Source organism: Barbatula barbatula (assembly GCF_947034865.1).
Source record: "Barbatula barbatula genome assembly, chromosome: 22".
NCBI lineage: Eukaryota > Metazoa > Chordata > Actinopteri > Cypriniformes > Nemacheilidae > Barbatula > Barbatula barbatula.
Window position 1 is genome coordinate 9,035,776 of NC_136785.1, and position 24,705 is coordinate 9,060,480.

At 38.8% G+C, this 24,705-nt stretch overlaps 1 protein-coding gene across 1 annotated transcript in view; it reads right to left on the bottom strand.

The window, feature by feature from the left end:
- Nucleotides 1-23,989, bottom strand: part of arhgap32b (Rho GTPase activating protein 32b) — a 71,255-nt gene extending 47,266 nt beyond the window's left edge. The window contains 2 exon segments of the mRNA XM_079486975.1: nucleotides 2,400-2,513; nucleotides 23,900-23,989. Coding sequence (XP_079343101.1) covers nucleotides 2,400-2,488 — 89 coding nt within the window. The 5' untranslated portion in view covers nucleotides 2,489-2,513; nucleotides 23,900-23,989.
- Between the last annotated feature and the right edge of the window lie 716 nt (nucleotides 23,990-24,705).

The window sequence follows — 24,705 nt, forward strand, 5'->3', positions numbered from 1 at the left end:
TCTATTAAACTGACTAAAGATGAAACTGTTTCAAGATGAGAAGCTGCTGGCACAGAAATCAACGACAGAGCCCATATGCTTCTGTGAGTCTTCAATCCTGAAAAGAGATTTTGGAGGATGCAGGTTGGATGGAGGTATGTCATATTCTGATCTGATGACGCACACCGCTTGTTTTCACCCATCAATCAGAATAGTTCACTCAAAAATGATAATGATTTCATCATTCACTCACCCTTGTGTCATTACAAACCTTTCTGCAGAACTCCGAAAAATATTTTGAAAAACGTTGGTAACCCAACAACACTGGCTCCCATTCCCTTCCAATGTATAAACACAAAATATTGACATTTCTCAAAATATCTTCTTTTGTGCTCCAGATTCATATACAGGTTTTGAGGGTGAATAAATCATAACCACTTTTATTTTTGGTTGAACTCTCTCTTTAAATGACTTTGAATGTCTTCTGAAGCCATAGACTAGATTTGAGTGAGAAACCGGCCAAAACACACCAGCCATTATTCACTCTAAAATCAAATGAGTCAGGAAAACCATTACGCAGCTCAAAAAATCTAATATGGCAGTTATGGCTCAGGTTAGACATCAATATCACGACCAAATGTCATGACGTCAAACCTACTCCACAGGCACCATTTGTGAGCTACATAAAGATTTGAAGGAACCATTTGATTTGAAAGTAAATAATACATCTTTTAACCTTTCTCTCAAAAAAAGTAGTGCAAAAACAGATCATAGTAAAATAGACTTTAACTAAGCACTGACTAAATATCACACCTGCGACAAAACCCGACACTTTTAACATTAATAATAAGTAAAACCTATCAATGCAATAACAACTTATCTTCCGATCATAAAATGTAAAGACAAAAGATTCACAACACAAACCGGCTAGTCAGTTTTTTATGTTACCACATGGCATTTAATCAAGAAAAATTATATGTTTCATAAGTCCCACTTAACCCGTAATCACTTCAGCAGTAGAGCATCGAGCTGAGTAAAAAGGGGCCTTACAGTAACCTCATGATTAAGAATCAAGACGGTTAACACAACGGTTGTTGTTTTAAATTCAAGTAGTAACTCAAAATCTGGAGAGTGAGAGATCAAAACCCTATATTGTTACTTTAGTGCCCTCGAGGAAGGCACTAAACCCCGAGCTGCCCTGGGCAAACTGTCACGCCATCAGTGCGCGGTAAGCCGCTTTGATTAATAACCATTTCTTAAACAGCAAGTAAATGGCCACGCGACCAACTGATCTACTTCAGACATCTCAAGTTGACAGTTAAATTAAGCCTCGCTGCCAAAAAAGTAGTTGAAATGCAGTTTATTGCATACTTATTCAGGACTCCAAGGAGGATACTCAAGATGTCAGAAGCATACTCCAGGGCTTCTTATTTAAGATATGCATGCATCAGAGTGGCAGATCTTCAGGTCAACTTATCAGGAACTGTGAAGGAAAAGCCTCTCTACACATCCAAAACGTTTCCCAGACACATGGGTGGGTATAAAAACTATTACCAGCTGCGAGAAAACACTGCCTCCCCTTGTCTCTTTCTTTTCTTTTCTGTAATGTTGTGCTAATATAATGTATGCTAAGCTGTGGCTGCCATGGCAACCTTGATTTTGGACTATGTTCAACTGAGGATGAGGGCTAAAATGGCTGGACAATAATCCTCAAGACAATCGCGGGAGACCTCATGTTGGTAGGAGTGTGATGGGAGAGGGATTTAGGATGGACGTTCCTCTCAGAGAGGAAAGGAAAGCATGCAGGTGCTCGTGAGCACTGACGTTCACATGACTCGTGCTCCGAGCTCAGCCATGAGAGTGGGTGGGTGGGAGTGTACTGGTAATTTAAGGCTACGCACTGTTATTGGCTGTCACAGCTTTACTACACAACATTGTGGATTTAGACCATTGTGTTATAAGACAAAAAACATCTCTGTTGGTGACAGCTGGGAAATATGAGAGGAATGACGTTACTCCGATGTCTTGAGTTTGGCGAGAATCCTAAATATCAGCTTGGAGCCCTACATTATCTTGTAAGTGTTCTGTATATCAAAGCTAAGGATGACAAGAAATTGACACATGCATCTCAACCTTTAGCCTGCATCATTTTAGCAACATCTGGTGGCACTTTCGAGCGCTCGTACTTTTGACATTTCTCCTCAAACCCCTGGCGAGGAATAGAAAGTACGTGCCTGAGTCTAAACTGCACACAAACAGAAATAACCTCTAAGGTTATGAATGAAACAGCAAGGCAGGGACACAAGCAAGAATGCAAACCAGAAACACTCACATAAACAAACAGGCAGCTAAATCGCAGCTGTATATAAGTGAAATAACAGCGTGAGAAAGACGACCCAGGGAAAGACGTTGAGTCTTACCTGTCAGAGATGTCATGACTTCCAGAGGCTCCGAGCAGTCCAAGAGCTACACTCCCCACCACTGCAGCAGCCCCACTGCCTGCCTCCATGATACTGACTCACTGCAGGAACAGCCTGCCAGAGAGAGAGCGAGTGCGCGAGAGAGAGAGAGAGAGAGAGAGAGAGAGAGAGAGAGAGAGAGAGAGAGAGAGAGAGAGAGAGAGAGAGAGACAGAGATGTAGTCAGAGTCCAAACATAAAAGACAAAAGTAGATGGGGTAGTTTTACAGGAGAAACATACAGTGAAGACAAGAAACTATCCTTGTCTGTTGTAGGGACTAAAGAAATAGCCAACCTAGATACACATCTAGTTTTGCCTAATTTCTAATTTTAACTAATCCTCCTAAGGTTATTTCTAGGATGTCCTGTTTTTGTTCTAGTTTCAAAACGTGACATCCTGCAACCATTTAACCTGACCTGTTTATAAAATTACATGATGGACTATTATATCAACCGGATTAAACTGCCTGTATCCCAAAATCTGGGATTATCGCATCACCTGATACTAGAGGTACATTATACAAGTACTATTAAATATTAGGGATTATCAATATTGTGTCAATTCCACCTAGATCATATTATTGCAAATTAGGGGTTTAACCATATTCAAAGCATACAAAAAACACAATACACCAACCAAAGAATGTACAGTAATACTCTCATGGCACAGAACACCCCCTGCTGCCCTATTGTTAACTCTTTACCTCATCAAAAAAAAGTACCCTTTTAACAACTAAAAACAGCTGCAACTTTTTCTAAATATTATACACTAAAGTTACAGTCTTCCAAAGACAAATATGAAGGCAGAGTATAAAGTAAGTTAAATCAAGTTAAAAATAAATCTAGTTTTCTTTAGCACTGCTGATATTATGCATTGGACACACCCCCACAGCAATCAGAAATGAACCAAACCAATTATTTAAAAAAAAATTAAACAAACTATATAGCATGATGGGATTTATTTTATGTAAACGGCGGCATGTCATTTCTGTCTCTACATTTACAATTCTCCTCTGCACTCCGTATCGAGTTCCGTCCCGGTGCGCGTACGCACACACACAGACACATGCGCTCACATCTACCGGTAAGCACACTCCCACCACCAGCAGACAGAGAGTGGAAAATATTGGAAAATATGTCGCGTCAACAACCTGAAAAGCAAGCAGATACAAATAGTTGCATTTTTAAACGCTCTCAACTCTCTCCTGCTCCGAATCTAAGTAAAGAAAAGACGAACGACCTGCCACTGCTAAGCAACCACAGTCCTGGATGACAGGTTCTTACCCAGCTTTACTTTGCAAGATATATAGCAAACAGGGGGCAACTGTTTGCTATATAGGTTTGTGACGGATTATAGACCATAACGTCTTTAATTCAATTAAATTTTATTTATATAGCGCTTTTCACAATTTGCATTGTTCCAAAGCAGTTTTACAGGGGAAAAACGAAAAACCCAAGGAAGGGTAAAACACACTACATGGTGTGTTATATAATAAATCCAATTATTCTAGTAAATAATATCTAATGTCAGCTTCTCCTGGTGGTTTATTTAGCATATTTGCATTGAGTGAATGCTTGATTTAAATTGGGCGAGTGTGTCTGATCCTCGAATAATATCAGGAAGGCTATTCCAGAGTTTAGGTGCTACGTATGAGAAAGCTCGACCCCTTTGGTGGATTTAGTTATTCTAGGTATTATCAAAAGTCGTGAGTTTTGAGATCTTAGAGAGCGTGATGGGTTGTAGTGTGATAGAAGCTCTGTTAGGTAGGTAGGGACAGATTTGGAGGTTGAGTTTTTACAATTTTGTCACGAATGTTTTCCATTTTCTCTGTAAAAAATTTCATGAATTCATTGCTACCGAGGTGCGGCGGAATAGCCAGGTCAGGTGGTGTCTGTTTATTTGTTAATTTAGCGACTGTGCTAAATAGAAACCTTGGATTGTTTTTGTTGGTTTCTATGAGGTTACGAAGGTGCTCAGCCTTTGCTGCTTTTAGTGCCTTTTTATAACAATTTGCACTCTCTTTCCACGCCATTTTAAAGACTTCTAATTGCGATTTTATCCATTTGCGCTCTAGTTTGCGAGTTTCTCTTTTAAGGGCGCGAGTGGCGCTATTGTACCATGGTGCAATATTTTTATTAATCTTTTTTGACTTCGTAGGTGCAACAGCTTCTAATGTATTAGAGAAAATAGTACCCAATTTCCTGGTCATGACATCGAGCGATTCTTTATTTATTGGTAAGGTTATTAAAGGAGTCAGATCTGGCAAGCTCTTTGCGAAGCTATCTTTAGTAGTGGAGGTGATTGTTCTACCCTGTCGATAACGAGTTAAAGGGCTGATTCCTGACGTGCGCAAAGTACCCGTTATAAGATAGTGATCGGTGACATCGTCGCTTTGAGGCATAATATCTATATTGGTTAGATCGGCTCCGTGAGATATAATCAGGTCTAGTGTATGATTAAATCGATGAGTGGTTCCTTTAATGTGTTGTATTACTCCAAAAGATTGTAGTAGTTCTGTAAACGCCAGTGCTAATGCATCGTTAGTAGTCTTGTATCTACATTTAGCATCTATGATATTAATAATGTAAAGAGCATTTGATAATGAATCATGTTTTAATCTGAAATTATTTAGAATCAGTTCCAGTATAAATGGAATGGAAAGGCTACTTGTTAGCAAATTTGTAAGTACTTCTGCTCATAATAAATTCATGTCAATTGTTACATTTAGTTGTGAGTAGTTTTATGGAATATTAAAATAGGCCACTAGGACTTCGTGTTAGCTACAGAGCCTAAAACACATTTTCTCAGTTACCAGGATTTTCTATGTTCCATACACACTGTGGGTTAGCCTGACTACGTCAGACTTGGTACTTCCGCTCAATTTCAGTTCAGTTCGCTTCTGTACTCAGTCTGATATAGCAAACCAGCTCCCAGATAATCTCTGGCTCCGCACCAGCCATCCAACCAAGGAACAGAGGGCGGGCTGAGAGCCGTGACGATATCATTTATTAAAAAAATTCTGTCTGGACCTCCGCCACAGAGAAAATATAGAGAACACAAAATCCAGCTCATTAAAACAGCAAATATACAAGTTAACCTTCCTACCACCTAGATATGACCATCAGTCACTCAAGATCCCATATCAATTGACCACTAGATAAAATCAATAAAACGTCAAGACTAAAATGGCTTAATATATGCCCGGCCCTGTGCAAAAGCAAGTACTTAGCAAAAGTCATTAAATCTTGTTAATGGTGTCCATTAAAGTCGCCACCAAATCAGAGACAATTTCAATGTTTGTCGTGTAGGAAACTCCCACTCTGGCACTCAGTGTACTACATGATTTAATTGCAGAGACAGGAGATAAATGACATGCTGAAAAACAGGCCATCCCTCAATCATTAAAAACAACAAAACCCCAAACCCACACAGCCATACCGCTGCAGCAGCCAGCAAACACTGCCGTGCAGCCTCGTGCCCTCTGAAGCAGGCTGGGGAACTTTATGAAAGACTGGCAGGCTGAAAAATTGTAGGAAGCACCAAATACCCACGCATGCTCGAGAAGCGGCTTCAGGTCAATGAGGTTGTTGTGCACATACATGCTGGGGATTATTGTGAGTGGTACGAAGATAGCCCTGGCAGAGAGCATGCAGAAAGGTTCCCACTCGAAACCACATGTTGTATGCTATTCGGTCAACAGCTTTCCTCAAGATAAGCTCAATTGGGTTTAGGGCTCAATTGGGAAACAAGTAAAAAGATGTTTAATAATCATCATTGAATATGCACTTGCAGAATTTACCCTTTAAAATAAACAACAGATTTTGAGGAATGCTCATCTATAAAGGTTGCTTATAACTCCCTACAGTTTTAAACGACCTTCACATAGAGAGTATATGCCTCATAAGGTTGTCTTGGTAGGCAGCTCACTGTTTTTCTAAGAGATGTAATATCTCGCATACAGCTGTACTTGGTTGGACAGGTTTCACAGAGGCTCTTCAAGTGTTTCGTAAACTCAAACAACAACCTTTTTCTCTGCCTCCTATCATTTAGCCGTGGGGGAGAGCTCGACATTTACATTGCATCAGGACAATTCAGTGTTTCATGTCCAATTACTGCACAGTCAACAAATCTAGCTGAATGTGGGAGAAATTGAGAAGAAAACCTAAAAACACAGCTAACGCTTGCCTCGGATGATCTTCAAGTTATCAGTCAATACACATACACACATACGAGTACAACAATACACACTATTCCGTGATTGTCGGTCTGAAAATTCTGAACATTTTGTTCTTGGAACAGGTCAAGGCCATGAGAGGCTCTTGTCTTTGTTGTTGAATTCAGAAAGCTGAACATGGCGCTTCACTATACATACTAATTTATCTACATCGCTTCATTGTGAAGCTAGTTGACAAAACAGATTCAAATTTTACAGGCTAGTAAGACACCTAGCGAAGGCGAAAGTGAACAAGTACATTTTTATAACCGTTCCAGACCTCCTGACCCCAGTAATGAAACATAAGCTTCACGAAGCTCTGGGTGAAATGCGATCTCATTGACAAGCAGACAATCTGTCTGGGGTAAGACGTGGTCGCCTGCGCTAATGTGAAAAAGATGGGGATTTGTTTACATGGCATTACATCAGGGGGCAAGGCCCTGCCTCTGCAGATCATTACCTCAATCGCTAGATCCTGAGGCCTTACGTCAGTCAGACAATCTATTAAACTATCGTAGAGAAGGAATACGTACCATTTTCGAGACCAGGAATAATGTTTTCTACAATTTCTCACAGCTGACAGGCGATAACACAATAAAACAAGGACTCATATCTTTGAATTGCATGCTTGTGGCAATGGCATCCATTATTTGAGATAGAAAACAACATATAAATATAAAAAAACATCAAAAACGTGGAGAGATTCTTGGGATCTAATCATTTAACAACAGCTTGAGACGGCATTAATGTGGCAAACAAATAAATCCTCCACTGCCTGGAACTAAAGTTTGGGTGGAATTGCAATTAGAATATAAGCACAGGCTTTGAGTTTTAACAAAAATTAGGCTGATGCGAAACCTTGTGTTTGACAAATAGGTAATTACTCAAGGTTATGTGAAGAGGACAGCATGGAAGAGGCCAAAGATGAGCGTAAAAAGCATCCAGCCAGCTTATCCGTGAACAAAACACTGCCAGTAAAAACAAAGCTCTGACAAAGTCCTGTCTTACGGAATTATGCTGCTTTAAATGGATTTACACATGGATGTTTGTAGTGAGATCTTTCACCGGAGGATGTGAACATAGAAAACCGAAAATAATTATGTTAAAATAAAAGAATGTAAAATAAAATTGAATCGTTCACCAACATTTTTCAAAATATCCCCTTTTGTGTTCCGCAGAAGAAATAATGTCATAGATGTTTAAAATGACAAGAGGTCGAGTAAATGATGACAGAATTTTTGGGTGAACTATCCTTTTAAGATGACTGCATCATTTTGGATTTCCATCCTCTGCACACTGACAAATTATCACAGCTCTCAGAGGGCTGTATGTTAACCTGAACCTGAGTGTTCAGGTTAACGGGACTTTTATTTTGACAGGTCGTGAGGAAGACGCTTGTGTTTTGTGGTTGATTGACGATTGAAGCTTTATTTCAACAGTAATATGCTCGTGAAATTGACTCGTAGTACAACTCTGGAGATGAAGTTCATGTGTTTATACCCTCAAACAGTGCAGACACAGACATATCCACGAGCATCACACGTGTAGCATGTTAAACTGTGTAGTTCATTCACTCAGACACGCACAACATAGATGACATATTTAAATAATATGATTCCACATCCTGCAAGTCTGCATCTAGTTATATTGAGTCAATGCAGCTGGAAAACTTGCAAAATAGACTGAAGCCAAGTAAAATAGTGGCGCGGCATTGATAAATCTCACAAAAAAAAACAAGCACAACGACAAACACACTTAACACAAACATGTAAACACATATATTTCGCACTGTACAAAACAACCACTATGCATCTGATGCAAAAAAGGCATATTTAACCATACTGGCTTCTGCAAAAAAAAATTATTAAATGAGCACAAAACTCAAAGAAATGTCTACAATGTTGATCATGCAGACACGGAGCTGTGCGTTTTGGAAAAAAGTGTAATACAATTTTGAGTGAGATTCCTTGGGAAACTTTGAAACGGCTTGCTAGATTCACTACATCTAGCTGCCAAAGCAACTTTACAAAGAGGAAGTATGTGTGATCGCTGAAGTGAAAAATAGAAGTTTGGTAAACCGCATCATCATGATTAGAACTGCCAGTGCGAGTTTTTACCGCATCACCCCCTGTCACTTTTCGATCTAATACATGCATGATGATAATTAGTATGGTTCGAAAAGCTTCACATATCCCATCTCATGGGTATCCTGATTAGATGGCTACTAATGCTTAACTAGACAGGGAAAACAAAGGGACAGTATGTACTGTCAACCAACCTGAAATTATTCTATATTTAGAAATGATTCCCCTGACAACATGAGCTCAAATGACTAATGAGAGCAACTGGGGGAAAAACAAACATCCCACCATGCACCATTTGCCACGGACATAGGGCTGCTCAATTATGACAAAAATCATAATCGCGATTATTTTGGCCAATATTGAGATCCCGATTATTTAACACGATTACTCATTAACCTTTAAAACAACATAGAAAATTAAAGAAGTTGGCTTTCAAACTCTGAATTTAACTGAAAAATAAATTTAAAGAAATAGCACTGCTGAACACTGTAAAGAAAAGGGTAAGCTGTGGATTTATACAAAAAAATAGAGGAGCCTTGCTAAATGGAATGAGGCACAATAAACGTTTACCTCGATTATTTTGTTTTTATAATTGATGAAGGCCAAAATTGACAATTACGATTCATTTTCGATTATTTGCTCAGTCCTACACGGACATTCGTTTTCCTAAAGAAGAAACGTACATTACGTTTACATTTGTTATTTGATTATTTCAAAACATACATCATGGATGAAAGGGTATGTCGCTTCGCATCAGACATCAGTAATCAATCGGGCTGAATCTTGGTAGAAAAGGTCACTGTTGAATGGCCTGAGCTTTGCTTACATTGTTGGCATACATGTGGGCAGCTGTCTGAATGAATGAATGGGAAAGGGTAGAGACTGCTGGGCTGGAAAACTCTCCAGCCTTGGGAAAATAAGACTCCACTAAACAATCGGGCCGGAAAACCTACAGCTTTAACAAACCGCCGGTATAAATCCAGCATAGTGGGGTCATGCAGAGAGCAGGTCATTGTCCCACATCAGATCATCATCAGGCTTAAAGGGGTCATATGGCGCGAATAGTGTTTTTCTGTGTCTTTGGTGTGTTACCCACACATGTATTAGACACGTAAACTTGCAAAAATGTAAGTATTGGAAAAAAGATGCATTCAATAGAAAAGTGAATGCTCACCCAGGCCTGCTTGAAACACCTTGTGTAACCACAACCCCACAAATCTACATCAGTTTGTGATATGACTTGACTATGACCGCCCGAATGTAAACGAAGTTAAGATGGGCGTACCTGTCAGTACCATTGCTTTGGAACCTGATGTTCCAAATATGGTGAGAGGCGTTACATTTTCGACACATACTTACAGTATTCAACCAATTCCTACACACTGGTTTCCTGGCCAATCATAGCACACCTCGCTTTTCAGAGTGATGAGCTTAGTAAAAAATCTGCACTTTTCAAAAAGGAGATACAAACATGCCCGGTATGTGGAAAATACAGCGTTTTTTAACCTTAAATCATGTATACACATTGAATTACATCTAAAACAAACGATAATATTTGTTTTAGCCATGTCATGTGACTAGAAAATAACACTCCAGAGTTCTGTGGTACAGTCAAACTGCCCCTCAAAGAATGAAAATCCTAAATCATACATCCAATTTCTATGAAAGGTAATTAACACCAGTAATAATCTGGTTTGTTGAGGTTTCATTTATATCGTTACCACAGACGATGTGGGTTGGTACACGTAAGAGATTAATTCTTCAAATCCCACCTCTAAGTATGATCAATAACAAGCCCAAGCAAGCACTATTAATCATATTTTCGTGGCGAACACTGATAAATATTCTGACAGTTTTTACGTTCTTCAAAGCAAATCAAGAATATAAAGCTGGTGTATTAAATGCCTATTAAATGCACACATGGTAAAGCTAAGAATCAAAACAACAGAGCCGTAAAAATCAGAGAGAGAAAATATGGAGAATGGGCAAGGAATCAGGCTGAGCTGGGCACTGGGGCTAATTTTCTTTATGGCCTCTGCAGTACTGCTGAGGAACGGTTTAGTGATTTCACTAATGTAGTACATCACTACTTTCTGGAGCCGCTTTTTGGAGATAAATAAACTCCACCGAAGTTGAATGGGCAAATTCTGCGAAGTTGATCTACCTTCACACTTCAAACTCGAAGCCTTGAAGGCCTCAGGACCTTGAGGAGTTGATCTGTTTATCCACTAGATAGAAAGAAGGCATATCACAATGGCCTCCAGAGCTCTCTAACTCAAAGCAATAACTGATAATGAAGACTCCTTGTACTTTTTATACTTATACGTCTACTTGCTATTTATCAGACATGGCCATTTAACCAAAACAAAAAACTTTGTTTATCAACCTTAAATGAATCCAAATTCTTGTTGCAAAGAGAAAATTGGTTCATTAGGCATTTTCATCTTAATTACTGTGTAAATGTAAATAAAGGACAAATTCTTGCGTTATGGATGTGACATTTTCGGACAAAACTAAAAAATAAAATCTCAAAGAATGTATTTGTTACCAGGTTATTGAACCTGAACTGTTCATATTATACTAAACCACTCTCGATAAGAGTCGAGACATCAGAAAAATATTCATTTATGACAGAGTTTTCTTTTTTAAAAGAGGCAAAAATGAATGTGTTATGGATATGACATAAAAGGAAGCACATTTTTGAGAGACGACAAACTTTGTAGGATTTCTGTGAATTAAAATGTTCAAACAAAATGCAAAACACCCAAAAAAATGGAGAAGGAATGACACTATATAGACCATAAAATATCAGTTTATATTTAGCTGTTACGCTGTAAAAGCACCTTTGGCAAAAAAAATTTTTTCGTTGATATTTGCATTGAATTGCCCACAAACTACATTATATTACTAAAGCTAGACATTCCCTTTTACTTCGGTTAGTGTATGGTTGGCAAGCAAAAGGCTTGCTCTGCTGGCTTATGGTATACCAGAATTTCCTGCACACAATACCATAGTAATGCATTATGTTTTTCGCAAGATCTTGCCCAAGTGTCACCTGTAAGGGTTTACATAACTGACAATTCTTCGTCTCGCTGTAACCAAACTGTCTATATAATTGGCAGTACTTTTGAAGAGCAATGAGTATAACATTACAACAACTAACTAGCATCGCATCCAAGGTCTTCCAGTAGCGCACTTTCACAACCACCCCACTCTCTTTTTAATGCAAAGAATTATCTTATTCTAACCCATAAGAACAAAGAAAGAAAGAAAAATCTAGGCCGTCAACCACCAGCACGCCGAATAAATATTCATGAAACTGAGACTACTTTGTGTTTCATCAGGGCCTCACTTTTTATTTCTCTTGCCTCTTTGCTCAGAAAGACAGAATGATACACTACCTCATTACATAGAGAAGCCTGTTGCTTAAAGTATGTCTTTCTGCAAGGCCATAACACAAAATCGTGCTTGGGCACAGAGTCATCCGCAGCATGGTTGGTTTTGCAAAGTGAAGCGTTCTATCATTTCTCACCATCACACAGAAGGCACTAAACGCACAATCGAGTAAATGCCCTGTGCCACTGACATTAATTATCATTCAGCATGCAAGAAGAATAGCTCATGTCTGCATGCATGGATGCATCATTATGCTTAATTGCTTCATCAAATTGCAGCTAACCTCATTTTTGTTTCAGCAGAAATTCGATCTAAAGAGCTGTGTTCTCAAGTGAACATGTGTAGCTATGGCTGTATTTAAAATAAACTAATAAAGGCACAAGAAGGGAAGTAAAAAAAATCTGGAGGAAATATTTCCCAAGTGACTCTTCTTATGCAGACCAGCTCCAAAAAAAGCTTCAAATGAAACTTCACAAATTACGTGTAGTGTTTCCTGAAATGTAGTTTACTTTTAAATCAGTGTACTCATACGTCACACAAAGTGCATGTTGGCATTGACCGTAAGGGATCGAAATTAGCATACAGAGACAAAATGAACTAAATTGTTGTAGTGAGAGTAGTTTCATATCCTTTAACATTGTTAAGGGCAAAATAATCCACAACACATACAGGTCTCCTTTATGTGCAGGAAAGACATGGTTTTGAAAAGCAGTGTAGTATGCAACGGACTATACAATTTCCTCTCTATTAACCACTGACTTATACTCCATAAAACTCCTTAATGGCAGCATTTGATATTAAATGCGACATAAAGTCACACAACATGATGTTATCGCTGTGGGGGCACTCCTTCCGCACAATTAAAACAAAAAACCCAGCAAAAAACCCTTAATTACACTGTTAAATAAAGAAAACCTCCCAAATTTAAGTCAAGCTCGTACAGCTCTGGTATCTGGATGTAATTGAGAACACCACCAGTCTGAACATAAGGCTGCACGTGCATGAGCTGTGAGTTCTCGGTCTACTCGAATCCCTTAATTAGGATCCAGTATAAATAAAGCTGACTTTTGAAGATCCCAGCATGTAGAGAAGGGATCAAATTAGTGGCTCGACATCAGACGATCAAAATATGGCACCACTCGACTTACCAGCCACAAACACAGACAGACGCGTCCTTTCCACCCAAAGATAATCAGGAGCACCTATTGTAGTGCGAGTGACTCAGTAAAGTCCTCAAGTTTATAGCAAGATCGTGCATTGCTGAAAAACCAATCCATTTCATAACACAATGTGTGTTCACTCTATCCTGAAGACAAATGGCTCGGGGACAAAAACATGTCAGTAAATAGAAAATATCACTAAAATGGAAATAAATTGGAGAAGGTACAAGGCTCTACAGTCACCCAGATGCTCACTGTTTCTGCACAACAGGAGGATTTTCTCCCAGTGTTCCTACCATCTCTCTCTCATCAGCCACACCAGTTTAATCCACCTTTCTAAAAAGACCTGACCCTAATTCAGCAGGTCACATTCAATGTATAATTCATAATGAAGCAGAAGAGGAAACAGAGGAACAGTCCACTGTTCCAAGGACTGTAGCATCTCAATGGAAAGCCACAGCGAGACAGTTTGGGTTTGAACAACCATGTTTCATCCTATAGAGGAAATACAAACACACACAAACATACATTTGAGTGGTGAGGAAGGCAGGACAAGAGCCGTGACGTGGGGCTGGTGGCGTGAGTGATAAGTGCAATCAGCTGTGCGCGCACCGGTCCCGCATCTCTCACGGAGGAGACCAGGAGATTAAAAGGACGACCGGCAGGACTGTTGACGAGAGAGGACCGGGCCCGGACATCGTGTTAAGTTTGTGTTTGTTTTATGGCCGGCAGTCGACCGTGAGGTGGCTGCCGGTTTTACTTCCGTGTTTATTGTTTGTTTAATTAAAGTTTTATTGTTTAAATGTTCGCCGGTTCCCGCCTCCTTCCTTCCCTTCTATGGATCTTTATTACAATTTGTTATAAGGCACAGGGTAAAACATGAGAAAATAATTACTATACTGAAAAGATATTTAACATTTTACATAGCAAATGCAATAAGCTCCATAAAACTATACATTACAGTGGATTAACCAGAGGTAAGGATGCTGTGTGTCCATTATGTCCATCGCAGAAAATAAAAGATAAAACAAATATAAAAAAAACCTGTTCAAAAGAATAAAAAAAGGTATGAATTATTATCTGAACAAACTCTTAGTCAGTGTCGTGACATTGATCTTGCTTAGCTTTATTGCAGGGTTAGGTGCTGGCATACAGCCTCTCTGTACTATCGTTGCTAATTCTTGAAAATCCTTTTAGGAATGACAGAAAAGATAAACCTTTCTTGATAAGTGCTGTCAGACAATACATTCAATGCTGACTCACAAGGGCACTAGTCTTTTGGCTTAACCACAACCTTCAGAAGATTACGGTGTACTTTCGCCCAACATTAAAGGGGTCATATGACACGGCAAAAACTAATATTATCGTTTGTTTTGGATGTAATGCAATGTCTATACACGATTTAAGGTTCAAAAACACTGTATTTTTTACATACCACCTCTCCTCTGTGCCCTGCCTCTCTGAAACACGCAGATTTTTTTACAAAGCTCATCACTCTGAAAAGCGAGGTGTGCTATGATTGGCCAGTTACCAGTGCGTAGTGATTGGTCAAATACTGCAAGCGTGTGATGGAAATGTAACTCCTCTTACCATATTAAGAACATCAGGTTCCAAAGCAAATATACTGACAGGTACGCCAACCTCACTTGCGTATGCATTAGGGCAGTCATAGTCAAATCATACCACAAACTGACGTAGATTTGTGGGGGTGTGGTTACACGCGGCATTTCCGGCAGGTCTGGTTGAGCATTGGCTTTTAGATAGAATGCATCTTTTGTTCTGACACTTACATTTTTGCAATTTTACGTGTCTAATACATTCATGGGCAACACACCAAAGATACAGAAAAACACGTATTCGCACCATATGACCGCTTTAAAACCCACAGACATACAGAGAAACCTTGAAAATTCTGTATCCAGCTGCCATGCTATTCGACACTAAATCAATACCACCACGACCATGAGAAGAAACCTTAACTTTTCTTTAACAGTCTATAGAGCAGAACGGTGAAGCCTGTCCATCCAATGGCCATAATATCTGAATTCACCCCCTATTAACCAAACAACAAATAAGGCTCAGCTGTGAACTTTGTGAACAACATATTCAACAAAGAAATCAAGCAAACCAGCCCAGTCGATAACACTTCAACCATATAATATAGTTTATTGTTGAGTAAGTATTCATTTCTATAATTAATTATCACAACACTCAAACCACTTTTACAATCTGTCAACAGTTTGAAACAATTCAAAAGCGTTTATTAGGATGTGTCTTTCAATGTTTCCTCTGTAAGGCAGTAAATCTTTTAAGAGGCTGGAAAAAAATCCACCTTGTGACTGATTGACAGATTGTTTGCCACTCTATCATGATGCATGGCTAAGAAGGCCTGTGCCACAGTGAGACAGCAAAAGATATCACACAGATATCACGGGATAAATCTAAGATGAGATGGAAATGCAGGCTGGTGACAGGACAGCACAAGCAACACAACTGGCTATAAACACACTATAGAAACTCTGTTGGAGCGATTGACCCTAGGGACCTTTAAAACATAACACTCCAGGTTCAAAGCACTGTTAAGAAAGTCGACAGCAGTGTCACACTTAGGAAAGTACTTGTACTGGTTTCTTTACACTGGAACAAGGAAAATTTAAGAAAAAAATCTAAACTATACATTAAACAATTTATATGATTGACTATGTAATACACAGTGTTTCACATCAATAATAAGAAGAAATAATATTTGGCCAGACTGCAGATTCTGAATTCTCTTTCTGCTAAATTTTATTTTATATCAACTGGTATATAGCTTTACATTAGCTGTGCTATAGGTTTTATTACTAGTCACATCCATTACTTTACTAACACAATGTTCAGCTATGTTTGCAGTCAAATCAAAACCAAACCAGACCAAAATCTCAACTAGAATTAATAAAGGCAAAATTATTGTTGCATAAAGGCTTTTCAGTATCCATAAACAACAAGCACTAAAATCCAATGCAATCCTTTAAAAATACTACATACTTATCTGAGAAGTTACATCCCACTCGATTGTGTGGAAAAAGCTAGTTTAAACTCTTTACACTAGTCACAAATATTCTTCCCTGTTGATTGCTTTCCTTGACCTTCAGTCAGGACTTATAAGACATTGCTAAATGGACGTGAATTAAAAAAATAAAATCCTTTGGACATCAAGCTCAAACATGAATCACAAAACTAAGTAAATTAAATGTATTTCCAGCTGAGTATCCTAGTATAAAAGCTGTTGATTATAACCGGTCTTCAAAATCTCTATAAAGCAATGCTATGAATTGAATGAATGCCAATTAATGTTGTCTGTAAAGAAAAAGGACAGGGTCTTTACAATGCTGTCAAATTATATCTGAGACTGGGACTGTTGTTATTTGCATCCAGTTATACTATGAGATCAAACGGACATGCACATTTGAGTCCAGGTGTGGGTCACTGCTCATTAATTCAGCACTGCATCTGAACACTGACAAATTCTGGCATCTATACCTCCAAAAATAACTGTGTTGCATATGGTTTGTCATAATCACTGTTAAAACAAATACCCTCCGTAAAAGAAACATTAATATCAAAGCAAAGACGACAAAGACTTGCTTGCAACTGCACACAGTCAGCAGAACAAGATGTATTTCCAGGCAAAATATGTAGTAAGATAGAGATCAGAGAGCATCACATTGCAAAATGTTCACAGTACTTTTCAATATGATTTGGAGAACAATAAAAACATTAAGAGATGGTCTAGAAATAGGCCTACTGCTTTACAGACAAGAACATCCCTTAAATACATTAAAACTTAGGCAACACGTCATGGTTTGTGGTTTCAAAAAAGAAAAACAATTACTGGCCACAGGTGCGAACACAGAGATTTTGGAGGCAGAGAAAGATTCGAAACATGACACTAGTGGAAAGTAGACCGTTGATGAAGCTCTTGACAAACGTCTTAGGACAGTCCACAGGGCCAACTAGCTTATAGGAGCAGAATTCAATCACTGATGCTCCTCATTCACCCTGGACAGCTGGCTGGCATCAACATTGGGCACTTTGTGCCAGTGTCAAGTGCCAGCAGCTGATCAAAGAACACAGGCCAGCTTGTGACATGAGGGACCACTTCAGAAAAATATAGACAATAAGTAAATATATTGTAGCCATGTTGTTTTAGCGTAATTTGTACACATGTCTTTGGTCTAGTAGTGCTCTTCTCCTTATGAAACAGCAAAATACGTCTCTGCTCCAAGTACGCTGCCCTTAGAGTCTACAGTCTACATTGTCTGCTGAATTCGAAGACAACATCCTAGCCAAAATGTAACCTAAGAACTGGCTAGTTTGGAAATCAACTCACAACAGGATCCAATACAGACTGACAGTAGCAGCTACAGTATGCCAACAAAACAATGCTCCAAAACACTTCCACACACACCTCATTTTCCTTAATCATTTAAAAAATTTGAAATTGCATATTTAAACAACCGTCATGATGTTGCCATGTTTTTTAAAGGTCAAAGAAAGAATCCTACAGGGTCAATACCGACACTTTAAACCAGAGTGAACCAATGAGATTTAACTGATAGCTTTTATTTCCTCAATATGCACATGAATAATTAATATATTCAGTCTTTAATGATTAATTTATGAGTCTCATCCATAGAATCACAGGTCTATGCCCTCTGGAAGAGGTTCACTGCTGCAGAACAGAAAGTCAATAGATTCTACTTCTTTGACATTCAATTCAAAAGTCTTGGGGAAACTTACAAGAGCTAAATCAGACTGGTGAAATATATTAACAACATACCTATGAAGAATGTACTAAGCCTAATTCAGTTAAACAGTGTTTTTGGTACATGCAACAACTACTTATGAGGAATGGAATCATTTTCAGAAAAAAGTTAGATCAGAGAGCAGAACAGGAAATTATGTAGTCCAACACAATGCCGCAGTCCAACACAAAGTACAATATGATTTTCTGGCAGGTCTCTGTTTAGGAAAAGGCTTGAGTTAACCACAACACAGAAATTCTTTTAAAATGAACAAAAATCGGGTAATTTCAACTACAAATGGAAAAAAGTGAGGATTTTGCTATTGACCAAACAATTCAACAAAGCAGGCCAGGGCATTTCGCCTCTAATAAAGGAGATCCTAACACAGATAGCATATAACATCAGTGTTCCTTGGTGTCTTCGAGACCTAAATTGCTTTGTTTGTCCCAATTCTGTCAGGCGTGGTTTCACTCAAGATTTACATGGGTTTGGAAAATTCCTCAATGCAAACACGGTTTACCCAATTACTCCAGCTGAAAAGTAACACATTTTGAAATAAGCTAGTTGGCCCTATGGCTTGTCCTGATAATTGACATGCAGCACTGTTAAACTTGATGAATACTGACAGCAAAAACAAGATTAAAAAATGTTCTTATATATACAAATTTTATGCCACAATAAGTAAAGAAAGAAATAAACTCAAATATCTACGTTACAATACCCAAATAATAATCTGTTAATAATATTATAGCACATTAAAGCCTTTTAGCCCTAGGCTTTGAAATATTAATCAGAAATAAATCTGCAATCCAGTTTTGTTATATACCCATTTATGACTCTTCAAACACCTTAATATACGCAGCGTGACCTTGTTTGGGCCAATGTCTAGATCTCAATCCAATTAAAGGTGGGAGAGATTATCTTACTCAGCGCTTACAGATTCAATTGAAGTCTCCCTAGAGGCTCGGAAATATCCCATTTGAAGGGTGAGAAAACAAATGAAGCTTTCAAACATTATATATTTACAAATGTCTACTTTCAGAATATAATTAGTAATGTCTTCATATCATGAAGTCAAAGTCCTTCTGAAAGCTTATTTATCTTCTAGTAGCTAGAATATTTAGATACATGGAAAATTGCTTTACTGTACATTATTGGTCAGGCGAACAAAAGCCAACTATATAAATTTACGCTTATGCATTTAGCAGACGCTATTTTTCAGTTTATATTGCATTATACTATACATTTGTATCAGTGTGTGCTATCCCTGGGATCGAACCCATGACGTTGGCGTTGCTACCACCATGCTCTAACCACTGAGCTACAGGAAAGCAACCATAGCTAATTCTACCATACCAACACCAATTAAGTACAGTCATACTGCATGGTACGGGGAAAGTAATGGCCACCGTAGCACCTTTTTGCATTTCAAATTAGAGCTAACAAGAGGAATATGGCATAGTTGTCAAGACAAAGACAGAGGAATCTACATTGATGAGTCATCCTGGCAAATTGCACTTGCCCACAGTTGGAGGATCAAGCCGTATGTTTCCTGCGCTTTGGAAGATTGCAGTGAATATGTCAATCACAGAGGCAATTTATATCAAGTGTGATTCAGAGGATGATCAAGGATTGCGACAAACCGCTGCCTGGTGACATGACAAATAATTTCACTACAACAATGTATTCTTAAAACAATTTCTGTCTTAAATACTGTGTAGAAATCGAAAGATAAGGATAACTTAGCAAAGTAAACCAAAATTGTATTGTAAACCAAAGCATTATTTAGCAGAATACTAACGCAGATATGATGAATGAATAGCCCAAAACTACAAAAAGCTGTGCAAATGTTCCCAAGACACCGAATCAGTTTCGTGCATGGTGGCTCCTTTGCACTCAAACAGTTTCGCACACCGTGTTGCCAATTGAATGCTGAATGAGAACTCCTTTTGTTAAAGCTTCCTCATTATCCCCCCATTGTAGGAATTCCCTGGCTGTTCTCCAACAAGCTCTCTCAATGTGGGAATTGTTTACGCGCAAAGAATCCAATAAGGAATTCCAAAGCATTTCTATATAGCGAACCAATGGAGATACTTTTCATGCTTCGCGCGACTCGCCTGCTCAGCTCAAGTGTGGGGGGGGGGGGGTCGAGGGACAAACTTATGTATGAGATTCCAGCAATTAATGGACATGCAGCCTGGAATGACAAAGCTCTCATTCCCGCACACTGTGCCCTTAGCCTTCAGAGCCATGGGTTAGAGTTCAAATAAGGCTTTGTGTGTGGCAGCACTGGTTATAAACAGACAATGAATCTTTTGATCGAACTGCAAACGTTTACAGTGGTTGAGGGTATGTCATGAAGGATGGTTTCGTTTGGCAGATGTGAGAGGTTATACAAGCACTAAGCTGAAAGACCAATTGGAAAGTTTCATACAAAAATACAGAACTTTGCTTTTTGATATCTCAGGGTACAGAAACGCTATAATGCAGAATGCATGAAAACTGCAGAAAATATAAAACTCAGATTCTCAGGGTACAGCTTTGTGAAAATAAAACATGATGAGTAGCACATTGCCATCACATCAATGGGTAACACAGGTGTTTTAAGCTGAGCATTTACAACTGTTAATGAAACTGCTCGGCAAAGTGCTTAGAACGCTACTCCTGCCACCATGGCACAAACAAAGTGCTTTAAAAGCTAGCCACAAACAGGTAAACAGCAACACGCATCAAAAGTGGTTTACTTGCTGACGCAACGTATCTTTAAGAACGCTGGAGATAATGATAAGTTGGTTGAGAACAGCATGCGTTTTCCTGTGCCGGTAGCCGAGTTAGCTTATTACACAGCAGTTTGTTCAAGGTATTTTCTTCATGTTTTCTCACTGCCAGTTTGATTACTCTGTTTGGCTAGGCTGTAATGCGTCAGCCCGATTCCAACATCCATCAAATGATCTCGCCTTTGAGGTTCTCCAAAACCAGGGGTGTTCACTTCTGCACATGCTGCTCCTGCAAAGCTAAGCTCCAACACCTGTCTGTAATTTTCGAGCAATTCTTAAGATCTTCATTAGCTGGTTATGGTGTGTTTGTAAGAACGAAAGGGATAGCAGCCCCTAGGAGCAGAATTGGACACCCTTGCTGCAACCCGTCCAATTGTGTTCGAAAGTAGAATTAGTATGTCCCAAATCGAGTATGTTGATACGAGTATTTCAAAGATTGCCGGATGGTCTACTTCTTCCAGTAGAAATTCGTGCAAATGTGCAAAACGATGCACACTCTAACAGCTAATTTTACCCACAACTCACCGTGAGTAGGTTTAGTGATCAATGAATTATATTAATTATATATTTGATGCGTCACACCACAAATATCTCAGAATAACCTAGTTGGCATTTAAGTCGTTAATTGCAGCCGTGGGATAACTTTGTATTAACGTTGTTGACTGCGAAAACATACAATTCAACTGAAAATAAAAATTAAATGTTCATTCCAGAGAAATGTCTCATATTAGTAATGAGCAAGGTCTGTGTATTATATTCCTACAATGCTCTGTATTTAGGTCGCTGCTTTGCATGGATTTGCATCCTCAGAACAGAAGATAGACATACAATAGAAACTTTGTTCCATAGCATCTATTAATTTCACAGACTTACCTCAAACTAATACAATTTCAGCCAATAAAGTATAGCTACATTTGCTTTATGATCATCAATATCAGAAAGAAAGAATTCAGGGAATAGGAAATAGAGCAAAATATTTTTTTAATCTAATGCCGAGATATAAATTCTTTCCTCGTTTCACAGCGCAGTGTTATGACCTTAAGGCATTCACCAAGTACACATGAAAAATGCTAACCACTCCACACAAGGAAAACAGATGGCTGCTGGAGAGAACAGAACACTAATATTACCACACCCTGTATAATTCTAATGTCACTGGATCTTGAATCACATATGCCGTTTTCACCAATTGGATTATGTCTGGTCCAAAATTAAATCTACGCCTATTGCAGAACATTGCAGGAAATATCCTTAACAAAAATTCACAGCTAAGAACAGAACCGACAGTCTTAAAATACACACACTAGGAAGAAAGTATATGGAGTTGAATTACAAAAAAAACCAATAATTTACAAACAAATGGCATATGAATGACATCAGAGACATCTAAAAGAGGAAACATGAGATTTCAGTATTCTACCATCTTTTCCATTAATATATGCAACATCATTATTCTTAATCTCATAGGAAGACTTTTCTGGATGGTCAAATTCCAAAAACCTTTCCAGATTTTTCCAATCAAAGTTATATATTTAACATATTCTACAAAGCCACAATTAAAATGTTCTCATGAAGAAAGTGTGTTCACTAGTAGTAAAGTAGGTCATAAATCAATGCCTCATGCCAAACTGCCTGTCTGAGTTAAAGAATAGATGAACGAATGAAAACCTACTTTGATCTCATGCCTTTTGAGACGAAAACGCTTCACCAGTGTGTTCCAAAAGTGGATTCAACATGGGAGCCTTGCTGTGAAGTGCTGGGTTACATACAAATAATTCAGATCAATCACTGTGGGCAACGCGAATCGAGGCACACTGAAAAAGTGATTAATGGGAATGTTTGTAACCGTGTTGTTTATAGCATCAGTCTGAATGCAAATAATGGCCAATTATTTCACCATCGTCCCATGTTATCATAGTTGTAATGTAAATATGAAGGTCCTAAAGAGAACCTGCATCATTGTTCTCTAAATGTTCTTTGTTCAAGCAACTTTGGATGTTGTGTTAACCAACGCTGAAAAATGGAAATATGAGAGGAAACATGACCTGCACACAACTCTGCCAATCAATACAAGCTCATCCTTTCAGCAGCTACAGTAACTACATCTTGATGACGACATAAGTGTGATTATTGCACCAGACAAAAAATAAGGTAAAATATACAATATTGGGCAAAGACAGATATCTAAACAGAAATAACCTCATTACGTTCTAATAATATTTGAATCTGCTGCCCTGCAATGATTTTTGGTACCCTAACCAGGACTGCTTGGATATCAAATTAATGAAAGCGGTATTGTAACACAAGCAGAGATTAAACCATGAATTTTGCTGTAATTCTTCCAACACATTTGAATACAGCCCAATATGACACAACTGCTAAAATGTGCACGCAGATGCCTCCATCTGACTGAATCTGTGAATGATTTTCATATAATTTAGTGCCAAAGAGAGATTATTTTTCACTGTTTAAAGCATACATGTAACATCTGGACAATACGATTCTGTTTGCAAAGTTGATTGGTGACGACAACCCTTAGAACAGAAAGGAAACAAACAATATGTGGTCCGTTTGTCCAGACTTATTGAAAACGCATTAAAGCAATGTATTTTTCTTTAGACCCTATGAAGGGGTGGCTTTCTAATAATGAAATACATGCATATCGATTCACACTAGTAAAGGATGAAACGTTCCGCGTCGTGCAGTCCCTATAAACACTTGAAATATCCCTCCTTAAGGGCATTTAAAAGAATAGAGATAAAAGAAGGTTACAGAAAATAAACAGTACACCTCCAAAACACACGAATGTCTTGAAACAATACAACCTACATCCCGATTTAAGACACCTACACCGATACATTCACGCGTCATTTGGGATAACCGTCTAAAATACGTGCAGCTATTTAAATGAGTTTATTATAGGAGTGCTCGAGCGCCCACGCGCGCATACCCGCAAACCGCTCGACTTTCCCCGTCTCGCGCATGCATTTCACTATCAAGTTATTAATAACTATAACGGACACTCGCTGTGTTTGGGTACTTACCGGTGGCGAAATTGTGTCAGTAATAATAGACTAACTGGATTTCGGGGTGTCAGTACGGCTCAGCACCGCTCTCTCCAGTGATACTCCAAGAAGACCGCAGCGAGCGCGCCGAGAACAGCTGTGCCAGAGAGTCGCATTGTAAAATGAAGAGATTTCAACGAGAAAAGCTCAAAAAGTCCAAACGAACCCAGTCTGCGCTGTTAGGAAAAGACACTTCGGAGTGGTGGAATTTACGCGGTTACGTTTAAAATATCCATGTGGGGAATGGGTTTGTCGAGCTAGCTTTGCGGCTAGCAACAACCAGCCAGCTGTTCCCGCGGCGTTCCTGAATCAACTTACGCAAATATCGCAGAACATGTGAGTGGACCTGTCACGTATCCAAGGTCCTGTCTCATATCTGCAGATACGTGTAGGGTAGTATGCTGTCTTTCAGCCGAAGTCTCTGCTGAGCCACGCGTACCGCCACCACTACCGAGAGGGGAGACTTCGGTTCAACATTCAAAAGCGTGACCGCGCAGTGGCGTTCTACGCGCGTCGCCGTGACCACATAAATGCAACTGGCGCAGATGTCTGTTCAGTGTAGATGTTTTATGTAGAATGTCTTGTATGATATAGGGATCGATGTATGATCTAAATGTGTCCTACTGTGTTCATTTTCAAAATAGGGGCAGCATTTGGCGCAGTCGGTGTGTTAGACATCATTCATGAATTATGCAAGATTTCACACAGGCACCAAGAAGCAATGTATATATATATATATATATAAAATAGGCTATATACAGTTTATATAAATTAACATTGCAAAG